At 39.7% G+C, this 22,408-nt stretch overlaps 1 protein-coding gene across 1 annotated transcript in view; it reads left to right on the plus strand.

Moving 5' to 3' along the window:
• Positions 1 to 6,342, plus strand: part of pbx3a (pre-B-cell leukemia homeobox 3a) — a 56,443-nt gene extending 50,101 nt beyond the window's left edge. The window contains exons 10-11 of the mRNA XM_071917547.2: positions 888 to 974; positions 4,461 to 6,342. Of these exons, the coding sequence (XP_071773648.1) occupies positions 888 to 974; positions 4,461 to 4,553 (180 nt within the window). The 3' untranslated portion in view covers positions 4,554 to 6,342. The remainder of the gene's footprint in view (positions 1 to 887; positions 975 to 4,460) is intronic.
• Positions 6,343 to 22,408: the final 16,066 nt, after the last annotated feature.

Below are 22,408 nucleotides of genomic sequence, written 5' to 3' on the forward strand. Positions count from 1 at the left end.
CTCTTGATTTGTTCTGACTTGACTTGCTGTTCTACATTTAGACTTGAGACTTGACATTAATGACATGGACTTGACTTGGACTTGACTTGGTAATCTACATTTAGACTTGGGACTTGACTTGAGACTTGTGCCTCAAGACTTGAGACTGACTTGGTACTCGAGCAAAATTGACTTGGTGACAACTCTGGCTTTAAAAATAAAACTTTGATATTCACTTTCTGAATATCATTTCAAATGTAAATATCTAAACTGGGTGACTAGTAAATATATACTGTATATAATCAAAATGACCTTGCAGTGTTGTCCTTAGAGCAGAGAAATCTATAATATTTTGGCCTGTGTTTCACCTACTCCAAATTCATGTGTATTTGTTCTGTCGAGTTTATTGTTGTCATGTTTGTTTTTCATTCAGGATGGGGGAGTGGGGTCGCTGATGAGTGTTTTAGAACTGATTTTAAGGCTTTTACTGATCACTCTTAGGCCTTTTTCAAAAATCTACACTGAAAACTAAGGGGGATTAGGTGTTTTTACAGGGTTGCTTTCATTTAATATTGTCATGGAAAAGCTTTTAATTTGCATTTTTCTAATATTTGTCTTCCATTTCATTCATATTATTCTCATAGTTCTTTTCTCATGCAGTTTTCTTCTCTTCTTAAACTGCTTCTCTTGGGTTTTTAAAAAGCATCATATAACTGAAGTTTTTAAGCCACTATATTTATCTCTCCAATTGTCCTCTAACCTCCTTTCTTTCTTCCATTTCCTTCTTTTCTGCTGTCTCTCTCCACTTCATTCTCACTTGGTCTTTATCTCTTCTCGTTCTCTCATTCTCTCTTTCTTTTCCTGTCTCTTTCTCTCTCTCTCTCTCTCTCCCACCATCCTACCTCCAGGGGGATACCACACGCCATGCTATCAGTCAGACCGTAGGATACAGTGACGGTCTCCGGCATCCCCTGTATAGCCCACATGGCCTCAACGTAAGTACGCGTAACCATAGTGATGAATGACTGCGCCGCGTCATTGTCTATAATGACGAGGCCAAAGATGACGAGCGCGATAATGGCAGTGGTGATGATGATGGCAGATGCTGATGGGAGGTTGGAAGGAGAATGGCAGACAAAACAGGAGTTCACAAACACAGTGTGCACATGTTCCTGCATGGACACACAGATGCACTCTTGTTGCAGAAACACTGAGCACCACACTGAATATGACACCAGAAATCACTGGGAAAAAATGTGTGTGTGTGTGTGTGTGTGTCAGACACACACTCACACACTCAACACTCTAACACAGATTGTAACACACACTCTTAACACTTAACATATATAATATTAACATATTCTAACAAACACAATACAGATTCTAACACACACACACACTAACACAGATTCTAACAGATTCTAACATACACAATACAGATTCTAACAAACACAATACAGATTCTAACACACACACACACACACACACACACACACACACTAACAGATTCTAACAAACACAATACAGATTCTAACACACACACACACACACACACACACACTATTAACACTAACACTTCTAACAAACACAATACACATTCTAACACACTCTTAACACTAACAGATTCTAACAAACACAATACAGATATAACACACACACTGATTCTAACAAACACTCTTAACATTACACAGATTATAACATACACACAATAACATTCTAAAACACACACACACACACAGAACCCTATATATAATATATATATATAGAGAGAGAATATAGACCCTATAATGCAGTTATTTGGGAGAGGGCTAGCAGGGGTTGGCAAGATTGTAAAAATAATATTCTAAATAATATAAAATAGGGTAATCTCTGTTCAGCAGAGCCAACAGTGTGATCAAACCACTGAGTAAATATACAACATAGTAAGATTAAGAATGGTTTCACTGTGATGACACACTCCAAAGAAGGTCAAGATAAATGTATGGCTTCATCCTAAGGTGCACATGTAGACACACACACACACACACACACACACACACACACACACACACACACCCTCCTGTCTCATATCTATCAGACGTAGCAATTCAAATGAGAAAAAGAGCTTGCTTCATTCCATTTATCAAATGCATTTCATAATATCTCTGTAGAAAAGCACTGTGTGAAAGGAAGGAAGGGCGTTCTGTGGTTGTGAATCTATGTTTTCATTTAACTTCTCTGAAATGCTTCTGAGAGCGCATTTGCAATCCGTCTTCTTATCACAGTAATGAAAGATGAAAGTGGAATTGCCTGGCAGCCTTGTACAGATGTGACTATCGTCTCTCCTGATGAGGCTTGATAAGGCGCCTCCTTAAAATGCTGCAGAAAATCCAAAGCTACTATGGCAAAGATTAATTTATGGGTGGAAGATGAGCAGAGGCAAAATTGTGTCTGTATACGCAGGAACGTGACAAAAACCTTGCCTTGTACAGTAGAGGCTGTAAAATTGGTTTCAAGACTTTTTTGGGGTTGAATAATTATTGTAAGTCTTAACAATATAAAAGCTTACATACTGTAGGCAGAAGTGTCAGATATGCACATCAAGATTCAGTGTTCACACTCAAAAAGATGAAAAAAGTTTCTCTTATTATGACACTCATTCTGATTTAACTTCAACTAACTGCAATTGCAAAGCTGCATAGCAAAAATCACAAATTAAAGAAAAATAGGAACTTTAGCACACCTAAAAGTCTTTTAGTGACAGGTGCGTAGGACAAAAACCAAAGAGGCAGTTACTGAAAAAGAAATATAATGTTGCACACTGTCTACACTTGCATGGTGCTTTATTACAACGTTTTGGTCATACCTTCATTGGGCAAAGATGGTCATCTTTACCTGGTCATCTTTGGTGATAGGACCTTCATCCGGCAAAGACGGTCATCTTTACCTGGACATCTTTGGAAAGAGGACCGTCATCATGCAAAGATGGTCATCTTTGCCTGGTCATCCTAGGCCATAGGACCTTCATCAGATGAAACATTGTAATAAAGCACCATGCAAGTGTAGACAGTGTGCAGGATTATATTTCTTTTTCAAAAATCACAATTTACCAAAACAAGAATTCTTACAAGTCCTGCTATCTCCACTCTGAGAAGCACCACTCCTTTCAGACTTGCCTTTCTTGTTGTTGACCAAGATCTAAGTCGACATGCCAACAAACACCCTAATGTGAGAGAAAGAGGAAAATAAACTCATGTAATTAGAGGCACAGCGACAGCAAGGTGTCATTTTGGTTTTGCTGAGCGCCCTGTCTTGCCCTGGGCAGTGGAAGCGATGTGCCAACCTCTAGCAGCTTCAAAGTGCATCGTTTTGCACTTTCTTTCGCCGCCCTTCGCACACTCACCATTTCTTATTTAGGTCATGGCTCAGGGAGAGCAAGGAGGATGTGGATATGCCTTATCCAATGACACATACTCATAGAACACCCTGCACACTGATTTATGAAGCTAGGGGGAGGGAGATGTGTGTGACTTGAAGAGAGGGAGAGTGTATTAGGTATGAAAGATATGTTAAATGACAGCAGGGAGAGCTAGTCTGTCACATAGAAGCACAAGCCATGAGCCAAGTAGCAGGAAGCTGGAGATCCTTACTCATCAAGAAGATGTTTGTACTATCTTGAAATATTACATTTAAAATAAGCAAACCATACAGTGGCAAAGCTTTTTTTAAGCAAAAAAATACATTTTACTGTATCATTAAAAGTTTTGGTTATATTACGTAAACAATATGCATTTGGTAAGAGCACTCGTTTGAGCATCATTACATTACAATGAATTCAAGAAATTGGCTGCAAAAAAAAATACCTTGTGTAAATGCAAAAATTTACTTCACCCATTGTGGGTCAAAATGACTAAGCAAGGTTCAAAAGTCTTCTGTGGATTCTTTATTCAGACATGCATGGTTCAGTTCAGTGTTGCAAACAAGCAACAAAGAAGTGACAAAGAACGGAGTTCAGGATCCACTTATATAGGTTAAAGTAAACAAAACTATAAATCTTGGCTCATAGCCAAACCCACTTGGCTCAAAACCAAACCCACTAGTTCGGACTTTTAACTGCATGTCCACCTATAGAATCACTCAAAACCACACATAACCATATATAGTACACGTACACGCATGCATGCACTGATAACATCATTATGGTATGTAGAAACAAAAAACACTCCACTTTCCAGGACAAAGGAAAGCAAGAACAGAGTGTACTATCCATATAAAAAAGCACAATATTAATTTTATTTCTTACACTTGCCTTTCAGGGCTTCAGGGCTTCCGTAGTTATTTAAGTGCTGTCTTGACTTGCATGATAAATAGATGCAACATAGGCTCACTGCTGTAATTACAACTGCAACCTTTTAACTTAACTCTCTCTCTCTCTCTCTCTCTCTCTCTCTCTCTCTCTCTCTCTCTTTCTCTCTCTCTCTCTGTCTCTCTCTCTCCACCAGGTTAATGGAGGCTGGCATGATGCCCCCACACCTTCCTCAGTGACCTCCCCTACTGAGGGGCCGGGCAGTGTGCACTCTGATACCTCAAACTGATCTCCTCACCAACAAATTTCAGCACATCGTTATCATCGGCCAGAACCTTTCGTTTATGGGACTCAACCAAACAGATGTCCAGCTGAACCAATCACCGGCCTGGATAACGTTTACCAGTCCCTTCCTACTCAATGTTGGGCATTTTAGGATTGGTGTTTCTTGGATCACATCCGCAGACATTGTTGGAACTACATTCTTGGAATATTTTGGCCAACATTGAATACACGGACAGACTACAAAATGGATTTTCAAAAGCTCGGGATTAAGGATTTATGAGAGAAGTCAATATAGATCCAAAGTAGACTTTGTAAACCTTGCTTCTCTCAACCCTTCCAATGTGCCCATTTGCCAATGATTCTGTATTAACCAACTAACTCTGAAGCTGAAGGTGTTCAATGTATTGAGTTGCACTTTGTCCATAACACCATATACAGTATGTATTGGAAAGTTGATGGAAATTCAAGACACATATTTGTCCAGCAGATGAATAATTTAGCAGGATGACTTTTAATTGGCCTCATGGTGAAAATTCACATACCCCATCTGAACTTGTGGACCATTTGACTTGATAAAGTACATTTGATGGCAGCTTTTGCTTGTGATCTTCAGCTGAATTTATACCTTTTTTGATTATTATTGGAAGGTCCCCAATCAGCACTGTGCATTCAAAAACATCTGCTAGATCTCCACACATATTTTGGATGGTGTTTATTTCTGTATGGAGTGTCAAACTTTTTTTTTTTTGTCTTGTTTTCATTGGCTGTTTACCCCAAGATAGCACTCATGATCCAAAAACCACTGAGAAGATGCCTAAAATTGATGTCAAATCAAGAACTAGGCTGAAAGAATATTTAAAAATACTTGAAATATGTTTTGATTTGAGATGGTTGAGGACTCTATCATTCTGTTATGCTATGATTGCCTAAAACTGGCAAATCACATTTAACTTTAACTTATGACCCTATCCAAACCCTGCTAACATCATCCCCATCAAACAAATTGATTCAATTACAATACTTGCATACTACCTCTTCTAAACTTTTTCACTACCATTTTCTTTTAGTCTTTTTTAAATCTTTTTTTTTTTAAATTGTATTACTTTAATGTATCGTGTAGTAATTATTGTGTTCATTCATGTAACCTCTTGTGTAATTTGAATTTGTTGAAAAGGGTTGCATTATTGCAACTTCACAGAAAAAGCATACTGGTGATGTTTAACCAAGACATGGGCTTAGGTAAATTTAGCCACTTCACCAAACTTCAAGGCCCATACAGGATGTGTCTTATACTAGCTTCCAGTAGAGCTGGCAACAAAGATTTCAACATCCATAATTTTGGTCATTATGGAATCTAATGAAGGCTTTTATGTTGGTGAAAGTGGCTTATTTTATCTTGTCTGTCTTTAGCAACAGTGGCAGTTATGCCCATGGGAACTGTTGCAGGTGTGGTTTAATATCATTAGTGAACAGTGTAACTGTTGTAAATACTGAAGAACATTTTGAATGTTGCTGATTTTTGTTACCTCTTTAATATATGAATTAAAAACCTAGAGGTTTCAGTATCCACAAATGTATATTCAGACTCTGTTTGACAGGGTAGAGTACAACAACGTCTTTTCTTTCTTCCACTTCAATTGTTTTGTATTGTATTCCATTTTGATTACATCATGAGAAGAATATTTGTGGTTGTGGTCTGAAAGTACTAAATATGTTTTATCTTCATTTCTAACCTCACTACGTGGAGAACTTGATAACCAAAAGGAGTACTCTGTGGTAGTCAACATGTAGTTTCAAACACAAAAATAAACTTTTCCTTTGATGCTTTGATTAACTTCATTTTCTCCCGTCTATATCTGTCTCACGTAAATGTGAAAGTGGAGGAAAGGATTATTGCAGTACTTGCTTCATTCTGGCACAATGTGTCTGCTTCACTGATTTATTAAATCAAGATTTCAGTTCTAAACATTAAAAACACGTCTAGCTGAAAGAAAATCAAATAGGCTACCTGGCAGCAAAATCCCTTCCTTTACCACATCCTTCAGTAGCAGTAGCAGCTTTAAAAGGGAGGGTCTCTAGGTCAGTAGGTGAACATTTCTCCACTCCTCAAACCCTCAAAAAACAGTTAAAAGCAACCAGCCATTCCCATTTAAATCAACATTCCAGGACGGTCAGAGCGGTGCATTTTTATGTGAACCGTTGGGCTAGCTTCTGTATAGACCAACTTACGGCAAGTCACTGAGGCAAGAGGTTTTACAAGGAGCTTCTCTTGCTGCCATGGATTGCTAACATGCTAACGTTGACTAGAAGAGCTAGAGAGAGAAGTACAATCTTTGATAAAGCTACATTAGCCTTCAGTTAAGTTTTGACAGTTTGCCAGACTCATCTTCACAGTTCTCAAGTTCTCAAGTGTTACAGACTTTACAGCCTGAATGCCCGGACGTGCGTTGTCACATAGCAGCTAACCCTTAAAACTCCAGAATCGCCATTTTATGCTGTACTAGCCAAATTTACCATAGCCAACAGTGGAAGGACCGTTCTATCCATTCAACTTCTGTGGTAATGACATTGGCACTGATCTTTGAACAGAGACAAAAACAGCAACAAACTGTACCTTAGTGGCCTGTGACAAGATGCGTTCTCATTTTTTATAGCCTACCTTTATTTATCTAGGGATGGGTTTTGCTGAACATGTCTGCTTTTTTTCCAGCAACAACTTGCTTCACATTCATACAGATACAAACATTAAAACCTGGGAAATGTCCGGTGAAAACACAAAATTTTATCGTTTACCACTGAACAGCAATTGTGGGTCAAGTGCATTGCTCAAGGCACATCAACGGTAGTTGGAGAGCGTTATTCATTTACTTCCTATTCCCAGATATTCTTGATATTACTGGGTAACCCTACTACGTACTGTGTATTTCACTGTGATATTAATAACCAAGTGAATACCTAAAAACAACTCTGAAACACCTCCATAGATGTTTTCAGTTTTGGGTGCTGAGGGATGAGCGTCAGGTGTCCTAATGGGGCTGGTGGACAAGGGTGTATGGTGGGGTAGTAGTAGCACCCAATACCTTCAATCTGAGAAAACACAGACTAACTACAACTGGTAGGTTAAGTAGAAATACCCACATCCAGATTTTCTCTTGTTAGCTTTCTTACAACCTCTGTACTTTCTGCCTTTTCCAGAACCATGTCAAGATGTTAGATCCTGAAGCAGCAACATGATTACTCTATTAATGTATGACTGTTAAAAGTATGTAATTATGTAGCCTATCAATGTAAGGATATAGGCTCAAGAGGAAATACACCAAATGCACTGCCTGAAATATACAGAGATTTTCATTGTGTTATATTGTAAAATGCCCCATTGTGGATTTTTGGTCTGTTTGGTCTGTGATTTGCCAGCCAAACCAGGAAGCATTTTGTTTAATTTTGTAAATTTCTTGATTGAGAAGGATATATTATGTATTCTATTATCAATATTCTTATCCATTTCCAGGGTGGACATAGTGTCTACCTTCACTACCCAACCTATAGTAAGCAGACCAATAGTAACTAATGACTTCGTTATTGATATATTTTCTGACTATCAGGTGCAATTGCCTCCTAACCCATTTTAAAACAGATCTATACACAGCAAAATCATCAGTGTTCATTTAACTCAGAGTGTAAAAATAAACACTAGGCCAGTGTTTATATCAGTCCATGCCCATCAGTGAGTGAATTTGTCACCTTTAGGTAGTTTTTAACAGCTGCTCCAGAGCCACATCAGCTGTATGAGTGGACAAACAGCACTCCAATCAACACTTGTCAACTCCAGATACTCACTGAAAAATCAACACTTAACACTGGAAAATTTGTGTGGGACCTCATTACTGCTGAGTATTAAAAAAAACCCTCAAAAGTCTTTGCCAGGTGTATCCATGATGACATCCTTTGGAGAACTATTTTCTTAATCAGAGACCCCCAATAATCTTCTATATAAATTTTACACCATGCTGCAAAAGTGGAAGGTGAAATTCTGGGTACTTGAGTGGTACAACTAAAACACCAGCAGTGTTTAATTATACCTGTTAGTATTACAATGATATTAATTCTTACTATTTGCTCTGTTGACAACAGGGACAGCCAAATGTGTAAAAGTCAACATAGCATGACAGAATTGGCTAACAACATATCTAGCTAACAAAAATACCAAATAGCTCTACCAATTAAATATATGTGATTTGAATGTGAATCTTATATCGCCTGGGTAATTCCTGGTTGTTTCCTGTCTTCTTTGTCTTTTCTGCTTCTCCGTGTGTATCAATTATCTTTGGAGGCAGCTGCAGATGATTCTGGATAGGGTGTTGTCCATGCTATAAGACAATAGTCTGCCTCTGAGACAGACACATTTTAAATCAGTTTCCCAGGCTTTAACTGTATAGGATGATGTAAAACTACAACTAAATTAAATTCTAAAATAACCATCATCAACATACTCATTGATACTTGTTGTCTTTAATGGTAAGCCAAGTTAATAAAGTTAGCTAGGCAGGCCGCTCATTGTCGGCAATGACTGAGGCAAACTGAGATACCGCCCCACTGGTGGCACCTGTCCGACTGACATCGGAATTAGTGACTGACCGACCGACTGCTCTGTCACCAATGACCATGACTCTCGCCCCATTCACTTTGATTGACAGACAGCTGAGACATTGTGAAAAGTGTCATTATGAAATGAAAAGGGGAGCAATGAAAAAGGAAAAAGGGAAATAAAAGAACCACTTTGAAAAATGTAATTCTGAATAATATCATCATGTAATAGAAAATAAATGCCATTTAAAAAAAAAAAAGGTTTTTATGAAATAAAAACACAATTAAATATAATCATGTTATTATGAAAACAATAATTATGAAATAATCATATTTAATAATTTTGAAATTAAAGAAAAAAACAATAAATTATAAATGTATTTACTGATTATATTACATATTTCTGTATTTATTTATGTAATTATTTATTTCACCGACCTATGTATTTAATTGTGACTAATCTGGTGCTCCATAGTTCGCAGCGGTTATCTTAGTTAGTTACTTTGTAGGTTGATGATGATCAGGATGTCCAAGTATACTAAACCAACGTGGATTAACTTTGTAAAATATGTGCATGGCTCGCACCTGCTGTTGACAAGTATGAGCATGGAAGATGACTGGTTGACTCTGAAATCTCTGCATGGGATGGTAATTGATTGGGCTAGGCATACAGCAATCTGTGTGGAAGGCTGGTCCATGTCCAACTGCCTACCAGCCATCTTTCAGGCCAACCTTTGCCTGTCTGACACACACACACACACACACGCACACACACACACACGCACACACACACACACACACACACACACACACACAAACCCATCTCTATTGTTGGCTGCAGCACTCTCGGCAGTTTGAGGGAAACCTTCACATGGGATTAGTCTTTGTGCCACCAACAGGGCTGCGTGACCCATAGTGTCAGAGAGCGAAGCCCCCTTTGCCTGCCTTCTGTACTTATCAGGACAGCACCCCCTCACCCCCCCCCCCCCCCCTTCATTCCCCCCATCCTGTGACTCAGACAAGCAGAAATAGAAACACCACCCTGACCCCCATTATAATCAAGAAGGCAGTGAGCCACTGTCAAGCGACCAACCACGTCAGAGTCCTGTTCGACCCTGTCACCCAAGTGGCGCTGGTATTTACAAATCATGGTGATACACAGGAATGTCTTTTTGGATTACTAGTTTATCCCATGGGGAAATCAGGTTGTTGCAACAGCAAAAGTAATATGATTCACCTGGGAATATATATAGAATAACAGAATATAAGCACACTAATAGAACATAAAATCAGCGGGAAAAAACAGTAAAATAAATGATAAAAGCAATAAAACAATAAAGCAATAACATAGAATGTAAATAATTTCGGGGTTATACAAACGTATGCTGTTGAAAATGTAAACACATTACATAGACTGCATTGGTTGGAAATATGGGGAGGGAGTATGGATTAAGGTGGACTGAGTTACAGTTGTTAGTGCAGTTACTACTATGTTACTGTGGTCTTAAGGACTGTATCAATCAGAAGAAGTGGGTTTTCCTGGATAAAGACCAAGGACTACAGAGATTTGTCCAAAAAGAGCTGTTTTCCAACATAACAACTCTAGGAAGTTGTGGGCTACTATGAAATTCATTACTAAATGTCCTCTGCTGGGAAACCACTGCACACAATAGATGAAAATTTACTGGCAAGTGAACTGAACAACTTTTACTGTAAGTTTGATTCACATGATTTCTTCACTGAGTGTGTGAATGTATTCAACACTGTTATTGATGACTGTAATGCAGTCTCAGGGAGTTTTTAAGCAAATCAGCACCAATAAGGCAACAGACGATGTTATATCAACTTTCCTCCTAATCTGTTGACTCACATACAGTTCCAACTCTGTGGAAGGAGGCAGTCATTATTAACTTTTCCCCCTTCCCAAGAAAAATGTCTGTAGACCTGTTGCTCTGACCTCGATTGTAATGAAAAGATGATGGTGTGGAAGTCAGATGTTAATACACAGTTGGACCCTTATCAGTTTGCCTATGAAGATAAACTGATGATGTAATCTGAAAGAGTAACTGAACCCAAACCCAAATTTGTGGTAAAGCCTGACATCTAATGGTGAAAAGTAGGGTTCTGAACTGGCCATCTGCTATTGGCTGATCATTGGTGCCAGGTGATGCCACCACCTGTTGTACTCTATAGAAGGTGACATCACCTGGCACCAAAGACCAGCCAATAGCAGATGGCCAGTTCAGTACCCTAGTTTTCACCAGTAGGCTTCACCACAAATTTGGGTTGGGTTTAGTTACTCTTTAAGCATAGTGCATTTCATTCAACATCACCTTGAAAACCCTAAGGCCTATGTCCGACTGTTATTTATAGATTTTAGTTTTGCATGTAACACCCTGCAGATCCACATCTCATGCTCAGAAAACTCAGACAGATGTATCACTCTGACAAACAGGACCCAACAGGTCCGAGTGAACCAGAGGACCATCAGTACAGGTATCCTACAAGGATGTACGAGCTCTCCCATCTTATTCACATTGTACACTAATGAATGTACAAGCAGTTACCCTGACAACTTCATTGTGAAGTTGGCAGACGATACTGCCATCTTGGGACTGATGGAGAAAGACAGTGATATTTCTGCATACAGGTCAGAGGTACAGCAGTTTGTGCAGTGTTGTGACGAACACTATCTTATTGTAAATGTGGACAAAACCCAGGAAATAATATTTGATTCCAAAGATTATTGTGGGGGACAACTCACAGTTATTGATTCATGATGTGATTGATTCAGGTCCTCTCTTATTAATATCTGGGTGTCTATATTGGCCACAACCTGTCTTGTAGTGTTCATGTTAATTGACCTTATTCACATGGCGGCCATTTTGAATACTCGGGGTGGAAAACTCTACCTGGAAGCAAAAGTACAGCCCAGCTATATCCTACTGTTGTGTACCAAGATACACATCATACAAACATTTAGCATTTCACAGATTCTCCACTGAAAAACATTCCACACTGAAACAAATGGAACTCAAGAATCCAGAGAGACATAGGTTCACATTTTAATATATTTGGCCCATTATCGCTAGCTACCAGAGGCTAGCCTGGGTAGCTAGCTAGTTAGCCAACTAACTTCTCGAGTAATTTCAAGCAGTTGTTGTGGTTCTTCCCGAGATTGCTAGCTAATTTGATAACTGTTAGGTCCATCTTCAGTCCTCACTTATGTGTTGAAGTAACGCTAGTAGGCTATATGCCAGTCTTCCAGGTTGAGTTTCCCACCTTGAGTGTTCAAAACGGCCTCTGTGTCAATAAGGTCAAGTGTGTGTTCTAGGATCCAACAACGCCTTTACTTTTTGCGCAGGCTCAGAGTCTTTGGGGTGGAACAGAAGGTGATGCTGCTATTTTATCAGGCTGTTATTGAAATTATTATATGCTATGGGATTTCAGCTTGGTTTGGCAATTTTAAAGTCAGGCTACAGTATATCATCATCATATCTCATCATCATCTGATGCAAACAGCGATGAAGGTGGGCAACACCCATCTCTACACATCATTTTTGAATAGACTGTTAGGTTCAGAAAATAACATCAGATCCTTCTCATGTTCTCTACCCACAATATGATTTGCTCCAATCAGGTAGACGTTTCAGAGTTCCACAGTGTCAATTGAACTGGTATAAAAATTAATTTGTGCCCTTATCAGTGAATCTCCAGAATTGTGAAAGATAGGAGATGTTAGTTGTGTGGGATGTTGACTGTGAAGCACATTCTTTTCTTGGTTGCACTTGATCAATGCTCTTTGCATTGTAATAACGTAATAAAAATATAAAATGTCAGTATGTATACCACAGGAAATAGTGGATTGAGTGGACTGAATATGAAAATATTAATATAATCAGAATACAACAATGAGAAAGATGTGTGAAAACTGAAGAAGCAAGTATGTGAATTTGCAGCATGATGTGCAAATATACATTGTATTCACATTAACAAGTCTACTGACGGCCATATATATGTACAGATAGTGTCATGGTATGTATCCTGGCTTTATACAAAAAATATAAACACCTTATCAAATGTATTCACTTCTGTTATGTATTCACCAATAATGGCTGTCTCAGGACGGAGGTACCACATGTACAGAAAAATGTCTGTGTGCGAAAATGCATGTGCATTATGTAGAAGTAACATGTAAACTGAAGAGAGCAAAAAACGTTATTCTGTCCTGATATTCATAAGGGCCTATTAGGGGTAAGCTACTTCTAAATGCATCTTTATTTCCCACAGATATAAGAAAATACATAAAAGAGAAGGTAAAGAAAAGAGATCTTCTGACCAATACCATGCAAAAAGAACTTACACAGCTGTAAAACCAATAGGCAACAGAATAAGGTGATACATGCTTCAGTATCGGGGGGTTATATGTAACATCTCAGGTAAGTGTGGGATCCTCAAGACCTTATTTTGTTCAGGAGGTCACAGGCAATCGGATGAAACAGGAAACAGTGCCAACAGCTCAGCATGGCTGGCTCACAGCCTAATCAGGTACATAGACTGCGATGCCCATGGGGACGACCTACTGCAGATACCAAATACATTTTCCCATTGCAAGTCGGCAGGAATAGCAGCACATAAAGGCACCATCCTTGGAGAGCCTGTGACAATTAGGGTCAATTGGCCGTATGGGGCTGTGAACTTTATGTTCCGAACAGTCGGTTAAGAGCCATTCAGCTCCACTGCACCACTGTGGTGAGGATTAGAAAACAAGATTTTTTTAGTTTGCCAGGAGGGCTGAATGCCTTTTTCACATTTGATGTCCATAGCATTTTCTTCAAATATGGTAACATAAAGAGAAGAAATAGAGAACTGTAATTCTGCACAGTTTAAGCAATGAGAGCTATGTTCCAGATGTATTGTTAGACAGAGAAGTGTTGATGGGACGTGCAGGTAAGGAAACAGTAAAGCCTTGAAGCTTTGTTTTCAGCGTGGCCGGCTATTCTCTTAAAGCAGTGGCTATGTTGTTGATTATCCATGTCTCTTTCCTTTCAGCGAGTCAAAGCTGGCTTGTCAAGGATGCCTGAATGGCTGTGAGAATGCTTGAGTGTCCACTACAAAACACTCATCTTCGTTTGCCCCGATACCTTTCATGTCTTTGGAAGGTTTCTCATGTCAGCCCCCACGGTAAAGTTGTCAAATTACCTCGACAGGCCTTCATCCGCTTATCAAAAGCTGAAGACAGTGAGGAGAGGCGTAGGCAAAGCCGGGCTGAAGCCAAGCTTGTGAGCTTTCATCTTCTCCAAAAGCTGAACAGTGGGAAAGTGACATGTCTTTGAAGCTCTCTTTCTCTTGACCGTTCCATTCTCCCCCTTTCTACCTCTATCTTTCTGTCTTTGTCTCTTTCTACAACCCTATTGCCCATTCTCTCTCTCTCTCTGGAGAAATCAGCCGGGCCTTCACCCTCTCAAAGCCTCTTATCTTGGAGATGTCACTTCTCAATTTGCTCTGGCCCGGCTATTCGCCAGTGGCATTTGTATTGATTTTTCTGTCAACGGTCAGAGTGGAACAAACTCTTGAATAAAAGGCATAAAGCCTGGACCAAGTTTCAAATGCTGCCTCCCAGAGAATGAGTTTGAAGGTCTCTGTGTTGTTAAAAAACGTATAGAAAAATATAATTTATGTGCAGGAAGGTGCTTAATGATTTCAGGTCATTGTGCAGGAATGACTGCAAATCAAAAATTCTATGTTATGAAGGATCATCATAAACGTCTAAGCACTTCAGTAGATTTATGTTGGGGGGAATGTTGGAGGGAGCCCAATCCCTTTAAAAACAGAGGGATTGGGCTCCAGGAAAGAAAGTCCTGAGAAAGAGGAACCATGGCACAATTGTTTCCCCTCTGGCTGTTTTTGAAGGCATTGAACTGTGAGAGTCGTGGAATGTAGAGTACCTCAGGCTTTCTTGGGTTACTTTTACCCCCAGAATCCCTAACTGGGTAGTTACAAACTTCAAATCTCAATGAAGGAAAAAGAAAACTCACAAACTTAGCCCATGGCAAAACATGGCAGCGGTCTTAGCAGGAGCATATCTCTGCTGCAGCGTCAAAACAATGCAGTCTGCAAAGAGACACTGCCACAAACTGGCAAAGTGCCACCCTTGTTCATGTCTGTCTGAGCCCGGCAGTAAACAGTTTGCTGAAGATCTTTCACATCGCGTAAATACTCCAGTGAGTCATCCCTCCAAGCAGAGGGAGCTAAGAGGAAATGAGTGGATTGGAGTGCTGACCTGTCACAAACCTCCAGCTGCCTTAGGTCATGTTGATGTGGGAGTGTTGCAGCCCATGTTCCAGTTCCATTCTCAGTGCTGCTGGGTGCTCTGTCCCAAGGGAGGACAGATGAGACCGAGCTGCCATGATGCTAATGCATTCGGGAGGTTAAGATGCTTGGCAAGATAAGGAAGTGTGTGGGGATTTCTGTTTGCACTTAAATTATCCATACTGTGTTTTATTACATATGTGTGTAACCATATATGTATGGTTGTTAGAGTGTGGGTGAATGCACTTATAATTTTTGTTGTTGTCATCACTGGATGCATTTACATAATACTATAAAATATTTTGTGCATTATTTAGACAACTTGTTTATTTAAAGAGTAGAGCTTTCCCCCTGTCCAGTGTGCATGGCAATATTTTTGCAAAAGTTAGCGTAACAATGCAATGAAGCTATAGTTGAAATAAACATGCTAGGAAGAGTTTGATGGTGACCTTAGATGTCACAGACTAATCTTAATTCACTCCTCTGTGCCAATTTTGCATAAAAAATGAAAAATGAAATGAAGTATATTGTTTGAACAGCTTGCTTTCCTCTCTGCCCTTGAGTCTTTGCATGTCTTGAGAAAATTCAGTGCATGCTTTTCACCTGCCCCATAGCCCTTTATTCTCATAGGCCAAGGTGGCTAACAGGAGGGAAGAAACATAAATTACATTTGAATGAAGTAATCCCGAAGAAAACCCCATCCAACACATATACAACACCAGCCTTCGCTGACTCTACCACACGAGCACCACTGCGCTATCATCAGCTTCGACAAATTGACGATCATTAATAATTCCAGCAGCAGGGTGATAAACCTGTGATCGCTCTCGATGGACCTGGATATGCCTCCGTAAATCAGGGAGATTAGTGGGAAATATTTCAAAATCCCATGTCAAAAGTGTCAGACTAACTGATGGTTTTTGTCGATCCTTCAAAGTGATAGGCTGTGAATCGGTGATATGTTTTGAAAATGTCAGTGGTGCAATATGAAGTCTTTTCTAATGGCATGCAGTAGGCTTTTAATTTTTTATTTACCTTTTTCTCCCCAACTGAGAGACAGAGAAGAAAAGCCAACATGAAGGTTTTTGCGTGTCTCCCATATCAATGAGAGACTTTTTATTCATAAGTGAGCGTTGACGTTAAAGTCCACTTATCCAGAAGCTCTCAACGAAAAAGCGAAAATTGTGTATTGATGAAATGTCTAACACATTCGAAGGCCTTATCTGAGTTTTAACTCCCGTCTCCCTTTCTTGTGTGGAATTTCAATACATTACATTAACCTTTCTCAGCTGTCACAGGTGAATGGAGGATTTTTCGCATTTCAAAAGCAATGACTTTGGCTCATCCAGCCAACCTTTTCCTCAAAATTTTGAAAAGGCTTCTTTGGTCAAAGTAAATGTACCTATGACTGCTGCAGAAAATAACTGAATTTGCAGTGGTTACAAGTATTTTAAACTTCTTGAACACAACTTAGTGAGAGGTAAATCTTCATTCAGAACTTGACAGAAAAAGAGGAAAGTGTATGAGACTAATAATAACATTAAACTGTATAACCTTAAGTTCTCTGGGATATTCATCATGAAATGAGATGAAAGTGCATTGCATACATGACAACATACCACAGGCCTACATTGTATGCCTTTTTAATTTCCTCTTTTATTTTTGTAAACTAAATTATATATTCCCCATATTTTGCCTATCCCCACCCTGAAATGGCACCTGTGCAAATCCTATTGTGCCTACACCCAGCTTCCACTGTCCAAAGTAAAATATGAATACCATTAACAATGCTTGCACATCATATAGTTAATTTTAACTCAAAATAAGGCACGTGTATAGAGCAGCATGGCCTGACCATCCTCCCATAAAGCTACAGACAACTGAATATAAAGGCATCAACCCGGTTATATCATTAACAATAGGAAATATTTTACATGATGTCACTTTAACTCTCCTTCCAAAATACAGGAAACACAGGAAATTACAGCAAATGTTCACTAACATTTACTTTACAGCAAGACAACCAGTACAGCAGTAACCAATAAACCCCAAGAATGGTATCTTCCTAATAGCACTGACGTCATTGAAACTGGCACTGGTCAAGGGTCATCAGCAACTAGGCATTCCCCAGCCGCTCGATCATCTCATCGACCCGTGGCAAGGGGAAAGGGTCAAGCAGACACAGAGTTGAGACCTGAGAAGTTGACACAGAATCTCATCTTAGGGTTGTCTTTCTTTGGAACCAGGACCACTGGTCTGCACCACTCACTGCACGGAGGCTTGATTATCCTCATAGCCAGAATCTCCTCCACCTCTTGCTTGAGTGCAGGCATGAGCTTGGATGGGACTCTGCAAGCAGTTTTTCTTGTGGGCCGCTGAGTTGGAGAAACCAGATGGATGTCATGCTGGATCAGGTCTGTGCACTGGCTTACTGCTAAACAGTTCTCCTGGCATGTGATCCTCCAGCTCAGAATGGTCTGCTGGGAGATGGCTCCGGTCAGGGAATGTTGGGGCATCGGCTGATGAAGGAAAATACCACTCCTGCAGCTTCTCCTCATCAACAACATTCTTTCTTTGCCACTGCTGTGCCTGAGCAAGGTGGTTGTTTGGAAGCTCCTGAAACTCGTCCAGCTTATCTCTCATCTTCAGGACATATGCAAGGACACTGAACTGCTGTTCAGGCTGCTGGCCTTCCCACACCTCCTTCATCAAGAACATCAAGAGGACTCCACACATGATGACCATACAGAAGCTGGAATGGGGAGATACCTGTAGATGCCTGTGAGACCTCTCTGTATGCAAACAGGAAGAATTGGAGCCACTGATCCCAGTCAGAACCAGCATCCTCCACAAACTTCCTCAGAATGGACTTGAGTGTCTTGTTGAATTTTTTGCCAAGGTCTGAGATCTGTCTGAAGATGGTAGGGACTGGTCTTCATGCCATGAATATCCAGCATGCTTTAGACATCTTAGCGCAGCTTTGAGGTTAAATTTGTGCCTTGGTCCATGATGATCTCTTTGGGAATCTCCACCCTGGAGAACATTTGGATCAAGCAGTTGATGATCTGATGGGCCTTGATCTTCTTGAGAGGGAAGACTTCAGGGTATTTTGTGGCATAGTCGCAGACTACCTGTGGTACTCCAGCACCTGCGGTGCTGTCAGCTGGCACTGTGGACATGACATGCAATACTGCACTGTGTCTGCATATTGCTGGGGCCAATAAAACCGAGCCACCATCCTGGAAAAGGTTTTCTGCTGTCCTAAATGCCCTGCCCAGGTGAGCGAATGATCTAGCTTTAAGACTGTAGACCTCAAAGACTGGGGAACTACCATGACGACACAGCTGCTCTCCCTTCAAAATGAAAACCTCTCTGCCTTTTTCTGTGATTTGAGTTGAATCAGGGACACATTTATTGTCCCTGGAGCTTTAAAGTGGGATCCTGTCTCTACAGCTTTGTTATGTCACTGGGGATAACACTCAACTCTTCAACTGGCTCAGGCACAGCCACAACAAGCTTAGTTCTTTCCACTCTAGCTTGCCTTCTCTGTCTTCTGCTGTTGCAGGGCTGACTATCTCCCACAACACTGCACAGCTCAATGTCAGCATGAAGCCAAAAACACACTGAAAGCAACTTCCGACTGCCGATGCACGTCAGTAACTTGCGTGAACTTGCGGCCCGTCAACTTGACTCTGACTCTGAACTAGCTGAGCTCTGAGTAAGCTAGTTTGGCCATGGACCTAGTGCTGCCATACCCTTGCCATACACTTATAGTAGGGACAGTGCCAAAGGAAAACCCATCATGGGCAAAAACAGCTCCCCACAGGATCTCCACTCTACACACTAATTAAAGGATCTGTGATCAAAAGAACCTAAACAACAGTATGGTCTGGTCACAGCCCTGTGCTCCCTAGAGGTCCAGATCCCTGTCCCATGGGGTCTTACCTGACTGGAGAGAGATCTGGCGTGAATGTGCCTCACCTGTGCACAAAGCAGAAGAACAAAGGAATATTTCCTGCTCTGTGCAAAACTCTCTAAATATACCAAATAACATACTTTAATTGGGCTTCATGTCAAGGACTCAGTGGAGAAATACATTGAGTGTTACATGTGTGTTTGATTACGTTTACAAAGTGTGGAACGTGCCTTTTTCCACTCATCTTACAGTTTTTTACGATTGCTAGCAACCTTTTATCAGTTCTGTAGTCACATTTTCATAACTCTTAACACAGTTAGCACAACATCGGTCTGTTGCGGGCCATACCATTAACACATTTCTTGTTCCTTTGACACAAAATGCATTCAGTGAACACATTTTAAAAACTCTTGAATTTCTTTTACACACAAGCTCAACCAAGACCAAAACTATGGATTTTTACTGCCAAATTTACAAATGCTTTCACACTGTATGTCAGAACAGATAACCTCATGTTCTAAACCTAACTTATAGGCTACAGTTGAAGTGAACAGCAGTTCACATTGTATATTGAAACACAAATATATGTCCTATATTTTTTTTATTGCTATTGAGAAACAACTGATTGAAGTTATGCAAATAGACCAATCATAGCTGATTCCCATCTAAGTTGAAGACATACGGTGTTGAGGTTCTTTCAATTGCATGACCATATACGTAAAAAGGGGAGCTCTTTGGACTGATCTTGTTCAATGTGGACACAGAACAATATAGAGCAGCAGAAAGAGAGGGAAAGACGCCAAATGCAGAAGACCGGGTAGGACTGTGTATTTTTCTTTTTTTTTCTTCTGTGCCTTTTTCTGTTTGTATATTTTATTTTTACACCACTGTAACCAGCAGCTATATTACAGATTTTTGTTGATCTCTTGCAGTAATTTCCTATTGCAAATAAAGCCTTTACTGCAGCAATTCTGTCACTTATTCCTTTTTCATATACTGTACATTCTATAAAGTAAAGATGAGTCATTCACTTTTGATATAGAATGTTTGCAAAAAACAAGAAAAAAATGCGTACATTTACTACACTCAAAAGAAAAATGTAGAGTGACTTCAAAAGAAACTGCAGTGCGAAAAACAATTGACTATCAATATACTGTCTATTGTATAAGGGTAGAACTGACACATGTAAAGTAATGCATTTTCTGTAATACCATCTGCTGTTAGTATTTTGTATGTCATTGTGCTGTGATTGACTAAATGTTCCTGTTGGAGGAAAACATGTGCTAGAGTTTTGAAAGAATTATTTGATTTTGAGACATGTTTGCAGTGTTTTGGTAGAGTTAGTGTATTTTGACAAAGTATTCTTGCATTTTGAAAATTAGTGTTGGTGTTTAGTTTACAATATGTGATTTTGAGCATAAAATTAACTGTTTTGCCAACTGTGTGTTGTAGGTGAGTTGGTGTGTGAAGAGTTTAGAAAAAGTATTATAAGTATTGAAAAACGCTTGCTAGCGATCGTTAAAAACTGTAATTTGGAATGTACATAACATTGTAATATTTGGTGTCAAACAAACCAGTAATTAATTAATTAATTGAGTCACAGTAATGTGTTACTATATGGACCATAAGAATAGTTACAGATACATTCATAATTAAGGCGCAGTCCCAGAATCACATTCCTGCCACAAGTGTATTGACTGACCAAATGATTATGACCAGGGCTGGGTATCGTTTGAAATTATTACAGATACCAATAAATTACTGATACTGATACCTTTAATTTGATACCGATACCTATTCGATCATTTTTTCGAGGATTAGTATGAATGATATGATGTTAGTATGCTTTGTATGAATGAAAACCTTGTAGGCTGCGTTTTAAAAAATACATTTGTGGCATTTTTATATGCACAGATTCGTTTTTGACTTTTTTCACACATTGTTATTTTTAGGAGCTAACACAAGTAAAATGCTTGCCTTGTCAAGCCCTATATTATGTTCTAGAAATCAGTGAAGCTCATTCTTTACTATTTCTAAAAAGAGCGTTTTATTATGTAAACATAATATTATATATACATAATTTTACAATTGTCATTGTAAAATTACAGAATGAGAAGAAAATAAAGTGCCATTCCAAAGCTGTCTGAAATTATGAATGTTTAGGACATTCATTTGGACAGCAAAGAAAATCCAACTCTGTGCACTGTGTGTGTGTGTGTGTGTGTGTGTGTGTTTTAGAATGTTATTGTGTGTGTTAAGAATGTTATTGTGTGTATGATTAGTGTTAAGTGCGTGTGTGTGTGTGTGTTAGAATCTGTATTGTGTTTGCTAGAATCTGTATTGCGTTTGTTAGAATCTGTTAGTGTTAAGAGTGTGTGTTACAATCTGTGTTAGAGTGTTGAGTGTGCGTGTGAGAATCTGTTAGTGTGAGTGTGTGCGTGTGTGCGTGTGTGTGTGTGTGTGTGTGTGTGTGTGTGGTAGAGTGTTAATGGTCACGGGAAATCAAGGAACAGGTTTGCATTTAAACAGATAATCTCTTCTGTGATAGCAGTTAGCAGTTCTTTTTGAGGAAGATAAGTATATCTGCCTTTTCTGGGAGGATACAGACTCTTTCCACACTCATGGTGTCCCCAGCTGTTGAGAAAGTGCGCTCAGAAGGAGTGGAGGATGCTTGGGGACACAAGTACTTAGCACTTAAGTCAAACAAGATGGGTAGAGTCTCTTTTCTCTCCCACTACCAGACCACTGGATTGGTTGAGGTCATCACAGCAGGTAAGCTTTTATACAACTCCAACTCCTTTCTTGTCCTCACTGTGTCAGCCAGTGTGATGTTGCTGGTGCCCTCTGCATTACCGCTGATGGTTACAGCCCTGTCTTCTTCCTCAAAGAGTTCACCGAGTGCACTCAGGGGTCTTGGTCTCTTCTGTGGCGGGATCTGGAAAAAGCAGGTGAAAGCGAAATGTTTCAGAACAGCACATAATTTTCCTTGTCTCTTACATCTTCCTCACCATTCTCCTCATTCTCTTCTGGTTCCTTTTCTTCTTCCC

Source organism: Centroberyx gerrardi, chromosome 2 (genome assembly GCF_048128805.1).
Source record: "Centroberyx gerrardi isolate f3 chromosome 2, fCenGer3.hap1.cur.20231027, whole genome shotgun sequence".
Classification (NCBI taxonomy): Eukaryota; Metazoa; Chordata; class Actinopteri; order Beryciformes; family Berycidae; genus Centroberyx; species Centroberyx gerrardi.